The 22,774-nt window shown below is 44.2% G+C and overlaps 1 protein-coding gene across 2 annotated transcripts in view; it reads right to left on the bottom strand.

Moving 5' to 3' along the window:
• Positions 1-209: 209 nt before the first annotated feature.
• The window catches only part of SIK3 (SIK family kinase 3), an 83,862-nt gene continuing 61,297 nt past the window's right edge, over positions 210-22,774 (bottom strand). Inside the window, exons 14-25 of one of the 2 annotated variants that reach the window (XM_073657084.1) lie at positions 22,004-22,074; positions 20,833-20,976; positions 18,245-18,398; positions 17,374-17,499; positions 17,004-17,104; positions 16,020-16,129; positions 15,605-15,929; positions 13,254-14,032; positions 10,890-11,056; positions 10,680-10,812; positions 10,397-10,551; positions 210-9,216 (exon numbers count right to left, since the gene is read on the bottom strand). In XM_073657084.1, coding sequence (XP_073513185.1) covers positions 10,403-10,551; positions 10,680-10,812; positions 10,890-11,056; positions 13,254-14,032; positions 15,605-15,929; positions 16,020-16,129; positions 17,004-17,104; positions 17,374-17,499; positions 18,245-18,398; positions 20,833-20,976; positions 22,004-22,074 — 2,259 coding nt within the window. In that variant the 3' untranslated portion in view covers positions 210-9,216; positions 10,397-10,402. The remainder of the gene's footprint in view (positions 9,217-10,396; positions 10,552-10,679; positions 10,813-10,889; positions 11,057-13,253; positions 14,033-15,604; positions 15,930-16,019; positions 16,130-17,003; positions 17,105-17,373; positions 17,500-18,244; positions 18,399-20,832; positions 20,977-22,003; positions 22,075-22,774) is intronic. The other variant, XM_073657085.1, reaches the window with a different exon arrangement.

The following is a 22,774-nucleotide window of genomic DNA, read 5'->3' as shown; positions in this document are numbered from 1 at the left end:
TTACATTCAGCGGATTCCTGCGTGTATTGGATGCAAAGAAAATACTGACCGAAAAAAATCCCAATATACTATACAGGATCTTTGTAGGAAGGACAAAATAAAAAGGGACCAAGTAGCTGTAATGGGCTCCAGTGATAGAAGCTTACCATTCCTTCAATCACTTGCAGCAAACGTTTTTACAAAAAATACAGGATAACGGCATTTATCGCCTGCTTTTTTTTTTTTTTTTTTTTTTCTAGTTTAAAAAATAATGCGCGGTCTAAGTCATGGACGTGGCAAGTAGAAGTCGTACGGTCAAAGGTTAATCCTGGCCTTTAATACAGGGCTGTGCAACGTCACATTCTCCAGTACCTTGTCAAGAATGAATGTACAGTGCAAAAAGAGACCAATAAATATCAAATTGAAGACCCCAATCCATCATTTGCATTTTACTTTCCTTTTTTGTCTTACTTGTTGCCATTTTTAGCACCAAATTCATCAAAATAGTGCACACAATTCATGAATTTGTTGCAATGCCCAAAAAAAAATATTTTTTTTTGTCAAGTCCTGAACGGTTTTTGCAACTTTTAAGTGCAAAAATTTGCAGACCTAAAAATAGACCAAAGTGGGGACTGGAGTGAAATTGTGCAAAATTTTGATACACCAATCACAACTTTTTTAAAAAAAAAAAATAAAAAGCATCAGGCAAAAATGGAATCGCAAACTCCATCCACGAAGCAAAACCTTAAAGAGAATATTCAGTTAGGTGCAACGAAAAAAAAGGTGCAAAATGCTTAAAAATTGACAAATAACAGGTGCAAAGGCAATGATAAATTGGGGCCAAAGTGTCCAAGGGCCCATATGCAAAATTTTTGTGGGATCATCTGACGTGAACAGGGGGAGGACTTGCTGAAGTTCAATGCTTAAATTGCAACCAGAGGTGTCTGGCAAGGGCTTTCTCCCCTCTTCATACAGCACACGAGCACACTACCGAGCGAGCATTTGTATGGGTGAGTCTACAGACAAGTCATTCTTGGTGCATGTTCTTGTGTGCAGCGGAAGAAATAATGTTTTGGAAAAAAAAATTATATTATATACACTACCATTCAAAAGTTTGGAGTCATTTAGAAATGTCATTATTTTTTAAAGAAAAGAAAATTTTTTTTCAATGAAGCCAACATTAAATGAATCAGAAATTAACAATGTATATAGTGTATGTGGTAAATGACTTTTCTAGCTGCAAACGTCTTGTTTTTATTGCAATATCTACATAGGTGTATAGAGGCCCATTTCCAACAACCACCACTCCAGTGTTTTTATGGTACATTGTGTTTGCTAACTGTGTAAGAAGGCTAATGGATGTTTAGAAAACCCTAGAAAACCCTTACACAAGTATGTTAGCCCAGCTGAAAACAGTTTGGCTGATTTGAGAAGCTATAAAATTGACCTTCCTTTGAGCTAGTTGAGAATCTGGAGCATTACATTTGTTTGTTCTAAGAAACTCTCAAAATGGCCAGAAAAAGAGAACTTTCATGTGAAACTCTACAGTCTATTCTTGTTCTTAGAAATGAAGGCTATTCCATGTGAGAAATTGCCAAGAAACTGAAGATTTCCTACAATGGTGTGTACTACTCCCTTCAGAGGAGAGCACAAACAGGCTCTAACCAGAGTAGAAAGAGAAGTGGGAGGCCCCGCTGCACAACTGAGCAACAAGACAAGGACATTAGAGTCTCTAGTTTGAGAAATCAATGCCTCACAGCTCAACTGGCAGCTTCATTAAATAGTACAGGCAAAACACCAGTGTCAACGTCTACAGAGAAGAGGCGACTCCGGGATGCTGGCCTTCAGGGCAAAGTGGCTAAGAAAAAGCCATATCTGAGACTGGCTAATAAAAGGAAAAGATTAATATGGGCAAAAGAACACAGGCCCTGGACAGAGGAAGATTGAAAAAAAGTTTTATGGACAGACGAATCAAAGTTTGAGGTGTTTGGATCACACAGAACAACATTTGTGAGATGCAGAACAACTGAAAAGATGCTGGAAGAGTGCCTGATGCCATCTGTCAAGCATGGTGGAGGTAATGTGATGGTCTGGGGTTGCTTTGGTGCTGGTAAAGTGGGAGATTGGTACAAGGTAAATGGGATTTTGAATAAGGAAGGTTATCACTCCATTTTGCAACGCCATGCCATACCCCGTGGACAGCGCTTGATTGGAGCCAATTTCATCCTACAACAGAAAGATGACCCAAAGCACACCTCCAAATTATGCATGGACTATTTAGGGAAGAAGCAGGCAGCTGGTATCCTATCTGTAATGGAGTGGCCAGCGCTGTCACCAGATCTCAACCCCATTGAGCTGTTGTGGGAGCATCTTGACTGTATGGTACGCAAAAAGTGCCCATCAAGTCAATCCAACTTGTGTCAGGGGCTTCAGCAAGCATGGGGGGAAATTTCTCAAGATTACCTCAGCAAATTAATAGCTAGAATGCCAAAGGTCTGCAATGCTGGAATTGGTGCAAAGGGAGCATTCTGTGACGAAAGCAAAGTTTGAAGGAGAAAATTATTCTTTCAAATAAAAATCATTATTTCCATCAATGTCTGGACTATATTTTCTAATCATTTTGCAACTCATTTGATGAATAAAAGTATGGGTTTTCATGGAAAACACAAAATTGTCTGGGTGACCCCAAACTTTTGAACGGTAGTGTATAATAATATATATTTCTTCATTCCAAGCACAGACGCTCGGTGTACCCTTGCCATGGCCAAGCTGTTCAGTGTTCACTCCCATTTACTGCTTTTTTTAATCTATATCCTCCGTTCTCTGGATCCTGTAAATCAAGGAAGAGCAAAATGGATGGAAAAACAAGCAGGTAAAGAGTTGTGCCGAATTGCCCCAGTCACGCCAAGGGTGTCCCGTGCTCCTGGGCTTGGTTTGAACAGTCATTTTGTTCAGACTGTCGTTTGCCACCCAGCATCTTTCCATATAATTTTATAATTGATGTTAATTTACTTTTTAACACATGAGGGAAATCAGAAAAAAATAAAATTGCTTTTTAGCGCTCGTATTACAGCCACAGGTTCCGGCCTCATTGCAAGTCTGCTCTTCCGAACTACCAGCATAATAAAATTCATACAATAGTGTTATGTTCGGGAGATAAATAGAAATGAGCGAATCTATTCAAAGTGAATCCGATTCGGGTAGAATTTTAGAAAATTTGCTGGCCTCTTTACACAAAGGAGAAGATTGCATCGGCCAGAGAAGGCTCACATGACCTGGGACTATCATATCATACATAGCCTGTATAAAAGCAGAGGCAAGGAATGTAACAGCCAGTTTTGTGGCGAATCTGGATAGTGAGAGGACGTCACAGCTCATCAACAGACATAGGGAGAGAAAAGCATAAAACACTGAAGAAACATTATAAATAGTGTGTGACAGGACAGCAGTGAAAAACAGCTCCCATCCAATTACCAATATATGTTGAGTCGCTTGGACTTTACTAAGGCTGTGCTGGCTTTAAACTGATTGTAAAGTGTTCAGTATTGTCCTAGGAGCGGTACATGCGCCATTTCAAGACAATTGGAGGCTTTGGAGTACATGAAATTCACTGCAAATCGAACCTTGGTGGGGAAAATTTGACGAAGCCGGCAAACTCGAATTTCAAAAGATTTGTCAGGCTGCATACTTGTGACCTGGGAAGACGTCTGTATGCTTTTAGCAAGGTAAGGACAGTTTCACACCTATGACTGACTGGCCGAGCAGCATGCGATGACCGCACTGCCCGCGGATCTCCTGAGCCCATATGAGGGCGTTGAGTTTGGGTCAGAAGACCCGCAGCCCTTCCAGCCTTCGTAGTCAATCTTTAATCACACAGAAGGTTGCGTGTGAAATTGTCCTATGGCTGAACAATACGACAGCATACTGATTGAGTAGAACATCTGTTTTACCCGCAAAAACCGCACACTGGATTGTAATGGTCGCTCAGGTTTGCAAGTTCTACTGTAAAAAGCTTCCACCAGCAGCGCCACAGTCGCTCCGTCTGGCCTTACCCTAACGTTGCACTTGTTGTCTTCGTTGCAAAATTGCTTTACTACCATTCTGACGCCAATTTGAACCTGCGGATACTTTGATCTATAAAACATCGATCACTGCTGAAATCTAAGACCCAAAACAAGGTACTGGAGAATGGTGATCGTCAGTCATCAGACCATCCGGACGCAGTGTTAGTAGCACGTTCCTGCATATTGCTTTGACTTCTGTTGGGTTTTATCTCCCACCGTGCAGATCTTTAAAAAAATAAATATCTCGGATTCGGATTTTATCAGCAAGTAAGGGCAGCGGCTAAAGGATTTTATTCTTTATTTCAGAACAACCCACAAGATATTTTCGAGGGTAGAGTTGGTAGCCATGTTTAGCTGATCTACCCTCCTTGTTGACTGTATCCCATTTATTTTCTCCAAACTGGTAGGATAAGATCGGCTATTCCTTCTGAACTCTCCCCGTACACAAGCATGCTCAAGTTTTGGCAGAGTGTGCATGTCTTCTCGTCGGTGGAACATATCGTTGCCAGACACCTCTGGATTGGACTTTAAATACAACATGCCCAATCTCATCAAGCTGGAAAGCCCCCACCCACCCCCCGATACAAAAGGAGGCTGGAAAGTGTGTATGGAACCTTTACGCCTCCCCGTTGAGAATACATGCATGCTCAGCCAAAGCAGAGTGTGCGGGTGTATGTGTGGCGGGTCTGCATGTCTGGCTTTACTGTGTAGGATCAGGACCAATTCTATATGGTAAAGCCGGACATACAGATTAGATGGCTAAAAGCTCAGAATAAAGTTTATTTTAAAAGTTTGCAATGGCCAAAAATTCCTTCCATTCCTGCAGGGTTATGATGATATCTTCCCAAAGGCCAAAAAATAACTTTACCTATAAGGCAGATGCATAATTCCTTATCGAAAACTGTCTCCAAGCCAGCTTCACGTAAAGCAAAGTGCACATGCCCCGAGTATCAGTGCCATTACCCAACCTTTTCTGCAGGTTTGTCAATACCTGTCGTTTCCTAGAACACAGGTTCCCGTTGAGGTACACCCCCGCTTTCTAAGAAATTACTCATCGGCCAAAAATTTTAGAATACACAACGTTCTGTGTCCACACAAACCATGGAGGGGGCAAAGGCCAGATTTCCCCCCATGCACATTGACTGATAAACCTGCAGATCTAAACGGCAATGTCCAAGGAGCCAGTACAATTGATATCACTTCCCATAAAGTGTTTTTTTTTTTTTTTAGAAGGGTAACCCTGCAATGTGTGAATAGCAGGCAATAAACCGGAAAGGAGCTGGAGAAAAAAAAAAAGAATAAAAAAGAAAGAGTAAAAGAGAAAAGATGCATATAAAACGCATGCAACTCAAAGATACAGAACATCCACCATTACTCCAAGAAGATAGCCAATAATTACTCAGGCTGTAAAGAACTCAGGGAGTTCGTAACCCGGGGGGCTACCGCGGCCTCGAGGTACCTACACCCGAATGTTACAACACTGAAACGAAGTCCACCGCTTCCCATCTTTTACTGCAAACTCTTTTCCGAGGCAGCAAAATGGAATTATTTCGTGCACATGCCGGGAGGGAATTGGCCGAGGGGAAAGGGGGGAGAGGCAAAAAATAACATTTTTTAAATTATGAGAAGGTACGGCAGCATTGAAAGAAAAAAAAAAGGATCAAAGTGACGGCGATCGTAATAGGAACACACGATAGGCAAGTCTCGGGAAAGGGCTAGCAAAAAAACCAAAAAACCAATGACCACTAAACTTTGTCCTGTCGACAGCAAGTCGCGCGGACTGCCCAGATCGTATCAAAAAAGGTCTTGTCAAAAGTGTATGGGAAAGTTTTACAAATCGAGCTTGACAGCGGTGTGTGTGTGACACAAGTATGGAATGATCTCCGGGGTATGGAAACGTCTATAGTACATCAGCACGGGATCCGCCCTCCGATGTCCCTCCCGTAGCTCGTCTTCAGCCGTTGCCAATTTAATCCCCCCCCACTCAAAACTAAAAGGCGCGAATCGCTATATACTTATATTTATATATATCTTTCTCTTTATATAGATCTATTTTGGTGTCATAAGGACTAAAATAAAAAAAATAACAAAATAGGTGATAAGAAAACATGTAGAACAAACGAGAAAATGAACACCGTGAGTGGAGACCCACATGCAAACCTGCGTTTTCTGCCCTCTTAAAACACAAACTTTTGTTTCGTTTTATTTATTTTTTTGTTTGTTTTTTTTTTTATTACCAATAAACAACATTTTTCATAACATTTAGGGAGACAAAATAATAAAAAAAAAAAGAACGATGAAATTAAAAACGGAGATAAAAGGGAAAGGGGGACGAAACATTTCTTATGTCAGACGAGAGATATGCGGTGAGAGCCTGCTCGGGATAGCAGGTGCATTATTTTTTTTTCTTCTTTCTCAAATATATATATATTTATATTTTTTATATAATTTTTTTTTTCCATATATATTTGTGTTTGTAAGAGAAAAGAGAGGCTCTTTGGGCCAAAAAATTGAAATGAATTGGTGAGGAGTGCAGGGACGACACACACACACACACACACACACACACACACACACACCGGTATGTAAAGACATATTGCCCCTACCATAGTCACCCCCCATATATGACGGCTTCCTATGATGCAAAATATAGACTGTATCCAACATACACTTCCAAATTTAAAGCCAGCCGGTTGTATCGTCAACTTCTGGTATTATGGCGGCGCGGGAACTAGAGCAAAAAAGTTACGTGAAAGGTGGCGAAAGGGCGAGGAACGGGTAGTGCGAGAGGCGGCAAAGCATGGAGGATAAGTGACCGGTTGCTCGTAAAATGAGCTCTAGGTCTCGTTTTAGGGGAGGGTGGATAAATGCTGACCTGGGATTACAACCCTGATCAGACGCAGCAAAATTCAACACTGGTTAACAGAAAGCCAACAGAGAGGAGGACGAGAAACCTTTGTGCGTGTGATGAATAAGTAGAGATATAGACATTGCAAGGAGATAGCACAGGACAAGGTCTTGTTTACATCAATAAAAATGTGAGCTGGTTTTATGGCCGGACCTCTCAGGAAGGGGGGATAAAAAAACACCCATATCCGGCTGCAAATATCTGCACGGTTGTCCTGGACTCATCCCTTAAGGTCCTGTAACAGCGGACATAAAAGGCTACGTATGACACAACCAGTAAAAGCTGTAGATCTGTAGAAGCACATGTCTTTATATACACACACGCATCCCCCCATGATATATACATCCTTACAGACACTTATATACACGTACATATATACACAGTCCCCACACATACTCCACGAGGAAACACTTTATGATCTGGTCTCAGACCCTCTCGCTGCTGCATGGAGATGACGACATTCCCAAGTGTGCAATGAGCGGGTTAATTCCGATCATGATCGATGACTTGACGAAACGCAACGCGCGCGCACACACACACACAAAAAACAAAACAAAAATAATAATCATATGTAAAATAAGTAGCATATTGCACCAGGCCTAATCTCCCAAGGGCCTCACGGGCACCGGCATGGGCTCCGTGTCTATGAAAAGTGGATGGGCAGGAGGAGTTGGCACCCAGGGCGTAAGGTTAATCCTACGTCGATGCACAACCATAAAGGAGTCTATGGCTGCTCGTCATCTACATAAATAAAATTAGAGTTGTATGTTATCTTATTACACTGGATTCAGCGATGAGGAATCACTTGGTATGGCACGTCGTATCACCAGAACACCCTCCGAAAGGCAGCAGCTTTATCATGTGCAAAACATGGTGCCAACATCGCTGTTCTCAAGGGTCACCTAGGACCCTTACAAGTACAAATATCGCTTGTGTTGCCTCCATCCCACTTGGAAATAACATCTTACGTAGGTCTATTCAGAATTCTTTAGTGCCATTTCTATGGGTTTGTATTAGACATGAGCAATTCGTTTTGCCTGTTTTTTTGTGGCAGCCGGGCTCCTCTTCTGCTCCAGGCATCCGGGCTCCTCTTCGGCTCCAGGCATCGCTTCTGCTCCCAGCATCCAAGATGTCTCTTGTGCTTACTAGGCCCCCATAGAATCATGACTTTGTGTGAGGGGTAGAAAAAAGCCAGACGCGCTAGATGTAAAGACACGCGGCTGCAACAGATTACCAGAATGGATGCCAAACAAATTGAAATGCTCATCCATAGGTCATACAGAAATACTCCCTATCGAATCTCTCCAGTCCACTCTGCCCTTGCCTTAGTGTGTTGACCACATCTAGTGCTAACCCAAAGCTTCCTAAACTCGGGCCAAAAACTTTAGAAAAAGTAATTTAAAAAAAACAACTTATAAAAATGGCACATACTTCCTACCCTATATTATTTTAGCAAGTGGGATGAAAGGAATTTTTTTTCTCTCTCTTTGGCTTGGAATAACAAAGAAAAATAATCAAAACTACCTGCTCAGTAAAATTAAATAGTGCAATTTGTGAAAAATTTGGAACTTGTGAGAGGTCATAATTCCAGACCTGTGTCCAATCGGGTAAACATAACCCTGTAAGCCAAGATGGAGAACGAATGTATCCATTTAGTGTGTATGGAGAAGTATAGGCTCTCGGCCAAGGTGCCAACCTCTCCTACTACAGCACTCCACCCTAGGTACTATCTGCTCCTGCCAGGCCACCCTTGGACATCAGTCTTACGTGCACTGGTCACCCACGGGTGCCGGCATCTCCTGCATCCATGCTCGGATACAAGCCCCGACCCTTGTGAGGCTGCAGTCTCTCTCGACACAGTAGGTGCCGTACTTTTATGGTGAATTCTTTGCTGGTGTTTCTGTATTTCAGCCACCAAATATTTCCCACCCCCGCCAATATTACTTATTTTATCCCCCAGCGCCTTGGAGCAAGATTTCTCCATTTCTTGCTGCTGCCTGTAGAGGCGGTAGATCACAGACCTATCTTAACGAAAAAAAAAATCCCGGCCCTTCTGTGTGTGATGACTCAAGCTCCTCCAATGGAGAAGGACTGGAAATAAAAACACAAGGACGTAGTATGAGGGGCTCTTCCTTAAGAACAAGTCTGTGATGTGATGGGGCATGGCGAGTCAGTTCAGGGAAGGAATACAGATGAAATTTGGCGCTAAAGCTGCAGATACTGTTGGTGTCAAAAGATGGGACCTTCTTGTTTCTTGACGAGAGCCTGCAAATAAAAAAACAAAAGGAAAATTACTGCCAGCATCAAAGCAAGGAGTGTGACCAGCTACGTAGACGAACAACTTGGAATCTTTATTTTTTTGTTCTGCATGGAAAGTTGTGAAACTTTGCAAATCACTCTTTATTAAGTGATTTGTTTTCATTCCGACAAAAAAATAAATAATAATAATTATAAATTGCATGTTTGTGGCTTCCAAACCTATACTGCTTTCAGCTGCATTGATTTCAGACTCATGTGGAGTACAGCTGATGGCAGTGATGGGTCAGCTCAGCACCTGTGTCACTAAGAAACTGCTGGAGATGGCACCCATCACTGCCATCATCTGTACTCCACATGAGAATGTTCTCATAAAAATGCAGGAAAATAGAATGGGGATCGGGAGGGGGGGGGGGGGGCGACAACAACGAAAGCTTGGAAGCCTCTTAAATGCAGTTTTTATTTTTTTACTGTAATTAAGTGATTTGCAAAGTATAATAAACACTGAACAATATTATTTAAAAAAAAAAATAAAAAGTTTACTTAATCTTTAAAAGTTTATGAAAAAAATGCTTAGAACGGTATAAAATACTAAAAATTGTAATACCTCATTGGTTCCCCTCCGCTCTTTGTAATGTGACAGCTGCAGCCAATCACTGGCGATCGTAGTGAACAAGCTACACCACTATAGCCAGTGATTGGCTGCTCATGGTCAGTTGTCGGTTTAGACCCAGAAGGAAGGACAGAGAACAGAAGGAGACCTGGGAAGTTTTGGAACAGGGGTAAGTGACTGCTAAGGAGAGTATGACTTTTTATTTTATTATCTTACATCATTCTGAGGTTTTTGGTGGATGGACACCCCCTTTGTATTAATACCTAAAACTCTGCGCCAGCACAGGGTGCTTTGCCTAATCATTGAGAATGGTTCTAGCCCACCAGGGATGTTGGCATTGCCGCTTTCCATACCCCAGACGATCACGTCACTAGCTACAAAGGATTAGAGGGAACGAACCTGTCCAAAGTTTTTCTTATTAAAAAGGGACCGGACGAGTGTAACATATGAGATAGGACCCCACAAATGGAAAAAAAGGGAAAAAAAAAACAAAAAACTCCTGCCCAGAAGAGACCAACCCCACGATGCAAACTAGGTCCAGAAAACTACAGAAATGAAGAACTTGGGATTTCGTACCTCCCTTCACACTCCTGCCTGCTCCATGCTGAAATTCAGATCGGTGTGTTTGTATCCCAACAGCATGGTGGCGGGGTAACAAGAGGTGGCAAGGTGCTGTCCTCCGTCTCCGATCACCGACAGCTCCGTCTCTTCGGGAGATCGCTCACAATCTGCTTGAGATAGAAACTAGTGTGAATATGCACATAAGAAAAAACCTACACGATATGGGACAAAAAGAAAAAAGATGAAGGAACGTTGCGTCGTGGTGAAAATAGGAAAGTATGGACGAGGAGACTCTCACCTTCACCCTCTTGATCCTGGAGCTGCTGACTCCCCATGAGCGAGGAGCGGCTCTGAACGGCATCAGACATGCGAGCCGAGCTTAGCGCTTTACCTGCCATCAGACTCATACCGGCCAAATTGTCCAGCTGCACCTACAAGAGAGCACACCGGGCTATAAGGGCGGCCCCCTTACTGACGTGCTTGGCCCCCCATAGTCCCATATACATACATAGGCATCATCACTGGTTTGGATGGTGTGGTGCCGCTGCAGCATCCTGGTCCGGGGGTTCTCGCTGGGGGAGGACCGTGGAGGGTAGGGGACACCGTTAAGGTCTGGGACTTCCATGACGTGAGGAGGAGACACTCTGTCCATGCAGTTTACCGAAGGTCCTGGTTCTGGGGGGTGAAGGGGGAAGAAAAAAAGTTGATGTTTAGCTCAAATAAACACGTTTATACCATAGGGAAGTAAAGGCAAAATAAAGGGCCGAGCAGGCGTCACGCAGGAGCCGTCTGGCTTTCCTTGTCTGTTAGACCCAGGACCATCAGCAGGATCCGTCAGCATTCACCTAATGAACTCGGGCAGCTTATTGCTGCCATAAGACGTTAGTATGGAGGGAGATCCTACAATTCTACAGAATAGGAAACATCAAAAATCCCCCCTGGATGAAAAACAATAAAAAGAATTGTAAAATATGATGATTTTTTTTTTCGCTTGTAGGAGGTGGGGTAACACTAACACAATCTCTAGTTCTGCAAGCCAAAAATTGTCTCCTGCCAAAAAGCAGCACAAGGAGGAAAGCACCAATATAGGGAAACTTTAAACATCTCACTGTATGCTGATTGTCTCCTGTTTCGCTGGAGTAAAAACATGAAATATATTAATAAAAGACTAAATATTGATTAAAAAAATAATTATATATACAGTATATATACACGTGCATCTCACTAAATTAGAATATCATCAAAAAGTTAATTGATTTCAGTTCAATACAAAAAGTGAAACTCCTATATTATATAGAGTCATTACACACAGAGTGATCTATTTCACGTGTTTATTTCTGTTAATGTTGATGATTATGGCTTACAGCCAATGAAGACACAAAAGTCATTATCTCAGTAAATTAGAATACTCTATAACAGCTTGAAATTGAAGAACTGAAATAAAATTATCTTTTTGATGATATTCTAATTTAGTGAGATGCACATTATATATGTATATACATATATATATATATATATATATATATATATGTGTATATACATATATATATATATATTTTTTTTTTTTATTAAGGCACGTCTTTGCTTAAAGGTGTTATCCAGGACTTTTATTTTAATGATCTTTCCTTTAGGGGTCAGACATTCGGCACCGCTACTGTCCGCAGCTCCCGGATGTACACAGTGTATGAAGCAGAGACAGCACAGCACCACACACAGTGTAGTGGCCGTACTCTGGTACTGCAGCTCGGCTCCCATTGACCTGAGAAAGGCCCCTATACAGTGTACGACGCTGTGCTGTTCTGGCTCTGTACACACTGTACATCCAGTCACAGCGGGGGCTGCAATCAGCTCGGTTTGTCTTACCCCAATCTGATATTAATCTATAGGTTAGGCCGACACTGTAATGTGTATGGGGGCATTGGCCATCTGATTGTCAAGGGACATGCCGATCACCGGCAGAGATATAAGTCGGCGGCTTTCTCATAGAGAACGCAGGAGCGTTTGGCTGACAGCTTTCTAGTGCATTAAGTCTTCATGAGTGCAAGGCATTCAGTCATTTCTCCCCTCGTCCTCACTATCCTGTACATGGTTGTAACACAACTGTCTGCAGCAGGACAAAAGTACACAGCTGGTAAGCCCCGGCTACCAAGCAAAAAATGGAAGAGATTAACCCTGTGTTCTCTGCAGGATTTCTACAAGCCAAATTATTTCAGGAACAAGCAAAAAATCCTGCTTAGCAGACAACGTGCTCTCCGGTATACTCCTATCATTCATTTCTCCTCTTCCGTTACTCGGTTTCCTTTCAATATCCAGCAATGGAGAAAAGTAAAAAGGGATTCTTTAGTTTTGAAATTTTTGGAAATGCAGCCGAATTACATGCAAGCCTATGAAGAACGCCGGATAATTGGGGAATAAGTGGCTGGTAAAAACTGTCTAAACTTTCTAGTATCATGGTGCCTGACGGTCCCAGTGCTTGTGAATGGCGCTCCCGGCCGCCCCAGCGTTCATGAATGGCGCCCCCGGCCGTCCCAGATATTGTGAACGGCACGGGAAGCTTTCAGAAACCCGGCAGTGGCAGATCTGTAGGTGTAAAGACGGCGCGCAGACTATCCATTCGTGATTATTTTTTACGTATGGAGGTTAATACAATGTAGGACTGCTTCTATTCTACCCCCTGGCTCGGGATTGCGCAGTAAATCTGGGGTTAACCGTGATAGTGCAGTGTGCATAAAGGCTATGACCGGCTTCTTGATGAAAGTCCAAGAGGCAGATGGATAACAGGCCATAAAGACAAGCAGGAGGTGCAGTAAAAGCATTGATGGGCAGTGATAGCCAGCGCGCTGTGTGGTCTCTGCCTCCGGCTCGGCCTTACCTCTGCTGGCCAGCTTGGTCCTGCTGTACGAGGTCTGAGGCTGATACTGCGCTGTACTCCGCTCCGGCTCTCGCATGGACCCCAGAAGAGACTCGGCGTCATCATGTCCGCTCTCCTGCAGGGGTTTGCTCAAACCTCTGATTGTCTCTGCCTCGCTCATCCTGTGTCCCTCCCCGGAGCAGTCCTCCTCCATGCTCTCTGAATGCAGCATGGCGGGATGATAGCGGGGCGGCGGCGGTGCGTGCGTGGCCTGCTGCATACATTCTTGTGCTCGGATCTGCAGGAGGTGGTGGTAGGGCTCAGCGGGCGACGGGTACGATATGTTGCCTGCATCCACTTGATTCAGGTGCTGGTTGAACAGTTCGTTCAGCTCCTGCTGCTGTTGCTGGTGCTGTTTTATGAGCTGCATGAAATCGGCCGGGGGCAAGCGTGCGTCTGCGTGACCCGTCAGGGAGTGGCGCGGGGAAAGCAGGCCCTGCAGCATGTGCGGCAGTTGCTGGTGATGTCGGCTGTAGGTGCTGGGGGTAGGAGAGAGCAGAGCTTGCTGCAGAGCAGACGTGGGGTAGTTCTGTTGGGGCGTCGCACTGAAAGCGGGGTACTGTTCTAGCTGAGGGACTTTCAAGGCTTGAGAAAACCCGGCGGCACCAGAAGGGTTGTATCCTGCGCTTCCTTGGCTTGTGTATCCCGATGGGGGAGGCCTCGGCTGGTCAGAAAACACGTGAGGGTGTAGATGGGTCTGGTCGTAATTTGTGGAGGGAGAGAAGCGGCCCATGTTCAAGCTGGAAAAAAATTACGGCAGGGAGAAATGTTATAATAAAATGGAAAGCACAAGAGCATCAACCACAGCAGCCCCCAGAAAAGTTAGCCTACGTCCCCCCCCCCCATGAGCTTACAGATTTTTTGCACCATTTCGGGAGTTCTTGTATTAAAGGGGTTGTCTGCAGCGAGACAGTAAGGGGACAACACGAAAACCATTAAACGCACAACCGATAGACTGCAGTCTAAAGGACCCCTGTGGACGGCAGCAGTCACCCCCTTTATATATCAGAGCTGCCGCTCCGGAGGGCCCGACCGACCTGTTCATCTCGGCAGGGAAGGGTTCTGCAGGCAGCCGCTGCTATGACATGCTTCTTCATAGAAGTAAAAGTTTCTTTACAAGCAGTATTCTGACTACAGACATATATATATATATATATATATATATATATATATATTTAATTAGATCTCTTAGAACTGATGAGGCTGGTGTACTTAAATGAAAAAAAAAAAAACATCACATAATTCTTTTTTTAAAAGTTTTTCTTTTCCCCACCTGATATTCAAATGGTCATTTTAAATTTGATTAATTAGAGATGAGGAATTTGATTGCTTGCGCTGCCCTGGTCCAGTGCTCAGTTTGGTTTTCCGTGGCAGGTGGTCTGCACTTCTGCATCCATCATCCTGGGGCACCTATAACACCTAAAGGGGCATCCCCATCCCTAAGATTCCATCCAAATACGTAGTAGGTGTAATAACATTAGCAAATCCGTCCAGTTAAAAATGTAGTACAGTTCTTCTGATCCGCTATGTCTCTTTCCTCATGTGCAGGCATTGCAGTAGCTTAGGTATCCATGGTTACGACCACTAGCAACTAGCTAACTGTCACTATATGAGTGGTCGTAACCAAGGATACCTAAGCTACTGCAATGCCCTGCACATGGGGTAAGTGACATCGCTTATCAGAAGAACTATACTACATTTATAATTGGAGGTATTTGCTAATATTACACCTACTACATATAGGGATAGGATCTTGGAAATGGGGATACCCCTTTAACAGGCTGTGCGACTTCATGACGTCGTTTCGGGCCTAGCGTGATGAATAATGAGCAACCAGAGGTGCCAACGATCACAGGCACAAAAGTGAAGACCGTTTGCCACAGAAGAAAGAAAGGGATGCTGTTCACCTCTGATCAGGATTACACAGCCATTCTGACAGATTTTCATAGTAATTACATCAGCCCCATTTGGTCTAAGACATTTTTCATTTTGAACAACTCACTGCATTATACTACACTGCTTATTTTATAAATATTATATATATATATATTTTTTTTTTTTAATTATTTAATTTATATATATATATTTTGATTTAATTCATTTATATATTTTTTTTTACTTAATTCATATATATATATTTTTTAATCTATTCAATATATATATATATTAAATAGATTTATATATATCTATATATATATATATATTTATTTTTTAAAATTATTTCATTCATTTATATATATTTTTTTTTAATGAAAAAGTATTGAAATAAAAAAAAATACAAAGATAAGTAGTTCATGTCTTGGACGCTGTACCTGTGCACTTCAGCACTGTCCGCACTCAGCTGCTTGGATAGAGGTCGGTGGGTGTAATTTCCCAATGAAGCCATAAGTGATGCCCGTTGTTGCATCTGTATGTGGTTGGCACAAGGATTTATAGGAATACCCCGGGCGGCTCCAGACATGTCGGGGGGCTCCTGCACCTGGATGGTGACTTGCTGCGCTGACTGCTGCTGGTTTTGCTGCTGCTGTATGCCCATGCGTGGCAGTGTAATGCTAGGTGGTGGGGAGCCGCTGTTAGAAGGCTGGTAAAGAGCGGTGTGAGCGGGCACCCCCTGATACTGAGTGGAAGGTTGGGCCCCTGAAAAAGGTAGAAAAATAAATAAATAAAAATCTGTGAGAACAAGAAAAAAAAACACACAACAAATTAGAACATTAAAAGGAGCTGTACCATGTGTCTGGAGCATGGCACTGGAAGATGGCGGGGGGCTGCTGTTTGGCTGTCTGAAGAGGTGATTGCTGGCTGGATTAGGAGGGGGGCTAGAAGGCTGGATTCGCAATCTGAAATGAGACAACAGGATCGGTCAGTGACGTGAGAGACCAATAAAAAGAAAGGGAGATCGGAGCTGTCTGCACGCTCTTTCTGCTATAACACAGCCCTTTAAAGGGAACGTGTCATCAGAAAATTACCTATTGTATCATTCAAGTTTTCATTTTTTAAGTATTTAATATCTTTTTTTGAGTATGTACTTTTCTATATCACTGTCTAAGTAAAAACAAAAATAAATCTTTCAATTTTCAACTGGCCATTAAGTGTAATATATAGACGCCTGTACGGCTACTTACATGCACATTAGTAGCCAAAGACTGACTCAGCCCCTATTAGTGTGAACAGAAGTGTCTGAACATGCTGCAATTCGGGCAAAGGTCATTGTGAAGAGAGGAGGAGGAGGTGAGCTGCGACATCACCCATTGTGAATGATGGATCCTGTGTTATCTACTGTATATAGAGGTGTTATCAGTCATTGTACAGGAGGAGGTGAGCTGTGACATCACCTATTGTGAATGGTGGATCCTGTGTTATCTACTGTATATAGAGGTGTTATCAGTCATAGTTCAGGAGGAAGAGGTGAGCTGTGACATCACATATTGTGAATGCACGATCCTGTGTTATCTACTGTATATGGAGAAATTATGAATCACTGTAATCTTGTATGTGATGATAAACAGATTGTTGAAGTGTCTGTACAGAACAGAAAGGAGTAATATTAGATCTAGTGAATTGCAAGATTTAAGTATATATTATTTTTAATATAGTGATTAAAAAAAACACATTAACATAAAAACCTAATTTACACAATAGGGTTTTTTTCTGATGACATCTGACATGAAAAGGATCAGAACAATGATGCACTTAGGTGTTAATGACCGATACCTCTGAAGCTGGTGTGTAAGGAGCGCGGGCTGATTCTCACAAGCCGGCACCATGGATGACGACTGCAGGGGAGGAGACGGCTGTGCAGGACGGATACAATCCTGAAGAGGAAGAAAAAGAAGGAGCGGATATATCCCACATGGAAATACCATATATTCTGCTATCACAGTAAAGTGCAAGTACAGAACTAAAAGCTTTTATCAAGCCGCACGCTGTAGTCAGAGAAAGCTAAATTCATATTTATTTTAACTGTCCGTAAACAGAAAGAACAGTAAGGTGCAGTACGTCCACCGCCTCGGGACTGCGAATCTGGAGAACTCTGCTACAGTAAAGCCAGATAGAGAGTGGATGCTTCATGCAAGTCACGTACCTGGATCTGATGCTGCAGGATGTGCTGCTGATGCTCCTGCTGGTACATCACGTGCTGCTGCTGTGTGTGCTCCAGCATCCGCTCATCCATGTGTATACCATACAGCTTCTGCAGGTGCTCACACTCCTAGAAATCAGCAAAGAGTCAGCCAAGCCGGAGAGCAGCGCCGCCCCGAGCCAGGCGAGCGCCGAGCAGCGCCGCCCCGAGCCAGGCGAGCGCCGAGCAGCGCCGCCCCGAGCCAGGCGAGCGCCGAGCAGCGCCGCCCCGAGCCAGGCGAGCGCCGAGCAGCGCCGCCCCGAGCCAGGCGAGCGCCGAGCAGCGCCGCCCCGAGCCAGGCGAGCGCCGAGCAGCGCCGCCCCGAGCCAGGCGAGCGCCGAGCAGCGCCGCCCCGAGCCAGGCGAGCGCCGAGCAGAGCCGCCCCGAGCCAGGCGTGAGCCGAGCAGAGCCGCCCCGAGCCAGGCGTGAGCCGAGCAGAGCCGCCCCGAGCCAGGCGTGAGCCGAGCAGAGCCGCCCCGAGCCAGGCGTGAGCCGAGCAGAGCCGCCCCGAGCCAGGCGTGAGCCGAGCAGAGCCGCCACGAGCCAGGCGTGAGCCGAGCAGAGCCGCCACGAGCCAGGCGTGAGCCGAGCAGAGCCGCCACGAGCCAGGCGTGAGCCGAGCAGAGCCGCCACGAGCCAGGCGTGAGCCGAGCAGAGCCGCCACGAGCCAGGCGTGAGCCGAGCCGCCCCGAGCCAGACCTGAGCCAGGCCTGAGCCAGGCCTGAGCCAAGCCTGAGCCAAGCCTGAGCCAAGCTGCCTCGAGCCAGGCCCCCAATTCAAAATGGTATTAATCACTGAGCTGCTGTGAATGCTTTGGCTGCTCCCTATCCATTACCTGTTGTAGTTGTTTTATGCTGCTGTTCTGGTGCCCAGTTTTTTCCAGATGAGCTTTAAACGCTTGAATAGTGGCGGCTCCATCTGAGAACCGGCGCACCGGGGAAAAGCGCTCAGCGGGAAGATGGAGAGTGTTTGAATCTTTGTACATGGAGCTGGAAAGACAAAAAAGATGCCACATAATGCAGAGACATGGGCGTTTATTACCATATGGCAATGAAAATCTGCAGTGGAAAATTAACTGCTCCTGTGTGGTCTGAACTGTGCGCTCTCCAATTCTGCGAGCAGAGGTAGATCGGCCTCCGCAGCATCGCAGGAGCTCAGGGACACAAACTGATTGGATCCGGCCAGCTTTGGAGCAGGTGAACCATGCCTAGGAGACCGGCCGCCCCGGATACCGCAGTTTCATCCACTTTGCTGGTCGTATAAAAAGTGTATCTGTGACATTACGTTTTTAGGGACAGAGCGCTTGGCTAGATTTCACCAAGATGTGGCCTGTTGCACTTCAGTGTCTAATATACACCTATTATATACACACTGCTCAAAAAAATAAAGGAAACACTTAAACAGAATATAACTCCAAGTAAATCAAACTTCTGTGAAATCAAACTGTCCACTTAGGAAGCAACACTGATTGACAATCAATTTCACATGCTGTTGTGCAAATGGAATAGACAATAGATGGAAATTATTGGCAATTATCAAGACACACTCAGTAAAGGAGTGGTTCTGCAGGTGGGGACCACAGACCACATCTCAGTACCAATGCTTTCTGGCTGATGTTTTGGTCACTTTTGAATGTTGGTTGTGCTTCCACACTCGTGGTAGGATGAGAAGGAATCTACAACCCACAGAAGTTGCTCAGGTTGTGCAGCTCATCCAGGATGGCACATCAATGCAAGCTGTGGCAAGAAGGTTTGCTGTGTCTGTCAGCGTAGTGTCCTGAGGCTGGAGGCGCTACCAGGAGACAGGCCAGTACACCAGGAGACGTGGAGGGGGCCGTAGGAGGGCAACAACCCAGCAGCAGGATCGCTACCTCCGCATTTGTGCAAGGAGGAACAGGAGGAGCACTGCCAGAGCCCTGCAAAATGACCTCCAGCAGGCCACAAATGTGCATGTGTCTGCACAAACAGTTAAAAACCGACTCCATGAGGGTGGTATGAAGGTCCGACGTCCACAGATGGGGGTTGTGCTCACAGCCCAACACCGTGCAGGACGCTTTGCATTTGCCACAGAACACCAGGATTGGCAAAGTCGCCACTGGCGCCCTGTGCTCTTCACAGATGAAAGCAGGTTCACACTGAGCACATGTGACAGACGTGACAGAGTCTGGAGACGCCGTGGAGAGGGATCTGCTGCCTGCAACATCTTTCAGCATGACCGGTTTGGCAGTGGGTCAGTAATGGTGTGGGGTGGCATTTCTTTGGAGGGCCGCACAGCCCTCCATGTGCTTGCCAGAGGTAGCCTGACTGCCATTAGGTACCGAGATGAGATCCTCAGACCCCTTGTGAGACCATATGCTGGTGCGGTTGGCCCTGGGTTCCTCCTAATGCAGGACAATGCCAGACCTCATGTGGCTGGAGTGTGTCAGCAGTTCCTGCAGGATGAAGGCATTGAAGCTATGGACTGGCCCGCCCGTTCCCGAGACCTGAATCCGATTGAGCACATCTGGGACATCATGTCTCGCTCCATCCACCAACGTCACGTTGCACCACAGACTGTCCAGGAGTTGGCGGATGCTTTAGTCCAGGTCTGGGAGGAGATCCCACAGGAGGCCATCCGCAACCTCATCAGGAGCATGCCCAGGCATTGTAGGGAGGTCATACAGGCACGTGGAGGCCACACACAATACTGAGCCTCATTTTGACTTGATTTAAGGACATTACATCAAAGTTGGATCAGCCTGTAGTGTGTTTTTCCACTTTAATTTTGGGGGTGGCTCCAAATCCAGGCCTCCATTGGTTAATAAATTTGATTTCCATTGATGATTTTTGTGTGATTTTGTTGTCAGCACATTCAACTTTGTACAGAACAAAGTATTCAATGAGAATATTTCATTCATTCAGATCTAGGATGTGTTATTTGAGTGTTCCCTTTATTTTTTTGAGCAGTTTATATATAGCCTATGCAGCGTGGATAAACACAAACTGAAAGGCGCATCATTCCCGCTCAACCAGTTATGCAAGTGCAGCCGACTTCCTTAAGAAAACAAAGAATCCCAGGACTATTTGCTCCAGCGTGGCAATCAGTGTGTGTTGGGCAAAGTTTGCATGCTCACGTATGCATCGCCTGGTCAAAGGTTGTGAGGACACCTTTGGACATAGTTCCCAAGAAAACACAGAAGTGCACTGTTGTTCCAGAGATACCATTATTCGCTAGTCATAAAGATTATTTATTGGAAATGCATGTCAGCAAAGGAGAACAAGCTTCTATGTTTTATCCGTTGATTTCTGAGGGGTCGGATGTATGACTTGTGTGTATGGTGGTCTCCGTACAAAAGAAAGAAAGAAGGGCTAACAGGCGTTCGGCCGATAGCCATCAGATGTGTAATGGCCGGCTTAGGAATTTGTCGGTGCACCCCGTACTCACCGATGCTGGTCGGGGATCAGGTGCGGGGGCCACACTCTGTTTCGGAAAGCCTGCTGCCCCAACTGGCGCTGTAAGTCTGGGGGGATTTCAGCTGAAGGACTCGTCATTGCCAGTGTGTGTCTCTTGGAGCGGTTTGCAAGATACCTGAAATTACAATGATACATTAGGAGTCCACTGTGCTCGGAGGAGACGCACTCCACTCTCTATATATAGCGTTATAACGTGTCTTGTGACCCATCTAGGATCTGTTAAAGGGGTCTTCACAACATGGCAACTTATCACCATTGAACTTACTGACCGCAGCCTGGTTCTTGGGATGAGTGAGGGTCAGATCAAAAATGGGCAAATTATCACTTATACTGTGAATAAGTGATAAGACGCAATGTTGGGAATAACCCTTTAAATACAATGTATCATTTTCTATAAGATGCCAATGCAGGGTCTACGTTTCATTTAACACTGATGTGTTTATAAATCACTAACAGCCGGTCAGGGAAAAGAAAAAAGATAAAAGTCACAAACTCTCCTGTGGGGCCATAAAAATGAGCTCACCGATGTATTTTCAGTTGATTCAATGTTGTCAACGGACAAGTGCAAGCCAGGGCGGCCGCAACAAAGCAGCCAGGGCGGCCACAACGGAGCACATAACTTTATTTTCTCCCTTGAGCTGCACTTCCAGTTACATTGCTGCACATGTTGAAAACAGTATTTACCTACATATTTTTGCTATGTCTGCAGGTAGTTTTTTTTGGGGTGGCGGGTTCCCTTTAGCTATTGCACCATTGCTCAGGTAGTTATAGAGACGGATATTATGTTCCTTGTATGACTCAGTTTTAAGTATAGGCCCTTGGAAAAAAAAAACTTTCATTGTGAAGCATCATTTTATCTAATGATGGTATAATACAGACGCCTCTGTACTTTGTAGCGTTCACGTTATTTTTGTTGGAGCATCTGTGACATGCTAGCGTTTGCCTTCTTTGTATGTTTTGTGCTGGATGGTAGCGATCGTCCATGGTGATCAGATACAGAGAAAGAATACAAAACTGATCTTCAGACACGTCACTGATAAAAAAGTCTGCAGATCGGGGTGACGCTGACACCGCAGGGCTGTGCAGGACAACGCTGCTTCGCTTAAATCACTGGATCAAGGATTTTTCCGTGAAACTTTTACCTCTGCACGGCCTCTTGATCGGGCTCCCCATCCGAGCTCTCCTCATCTACCGGGGTCACTGCAGGTACGGCCTGAGGGATAGAAACAAAAATGTTAAGAAATTACAGTCTCCTGTTTCAAGTCAGAAAAAAAATATATATATAATAACAATAAAAGATACTAGTAAAATAATAAGGATAATAAAAATTAGAAATAAAATATTATAATAGTAAAATAGTATTGTATTATTGGCAATATATATTTTATTATTTGTATTTTATTATTATTATTATTATTAATAGATTATAATAGTAAAATAAGGATATTAATAATACAAATAAAATACAAATATAAAATAATGAAAATAAAATAATATAAAATACAAATAATAAAAATAAAATAATAATAATAATAATAATAATAATAATTCAACAACTAAATAATAAAATAATAATAATAAACTATTAATTTGATTTTACTACAAATACAAAATGATTCCCATCTTGTAGTAATCTGATGTGCCAGCGTTGGGAAATAAAGCCAAATGCAAATTACTTTAGAAGAGCACTGGGGGCGTGTCTATGCACTCAGTACATCCGCCTTCTTCATTACTCCCTCCCCGCCCAGTGCCGCTTTGATTGACAGCTCCTTCCTCCGCTATGTTGGCGGGCCGAGGACAGAGCGCGCTCCTTGCTCTTCCATGCAGCTTGATTTCTCAGATCACACATTGGATTACTACAGGATATCATTATTATTGTTCTAGGACCTATTGAGCCACATCACTAGGTTTAC

The sequence above is a fragment of the Phyllobates terribilis genome, unplaced genomic scaffold (assembly GCF_046119375.1).
Source record: "Phyllobates terribilis strain yellow unplaced genomic scaffold, ASM4611937v1 Scaffold_12__6_contigs__length_324123572, whole genome shotgun sequence".
Taxonomy (NCBI): Eukaryota; Metazoa; Chordata; class Amphibia; order Anura; family Dendrobatidae; genus Phyllobates; species Phyllobates terribilis.
This window is presented reverse-complemented; position numbering and strand designations above follow the sequence as displayed.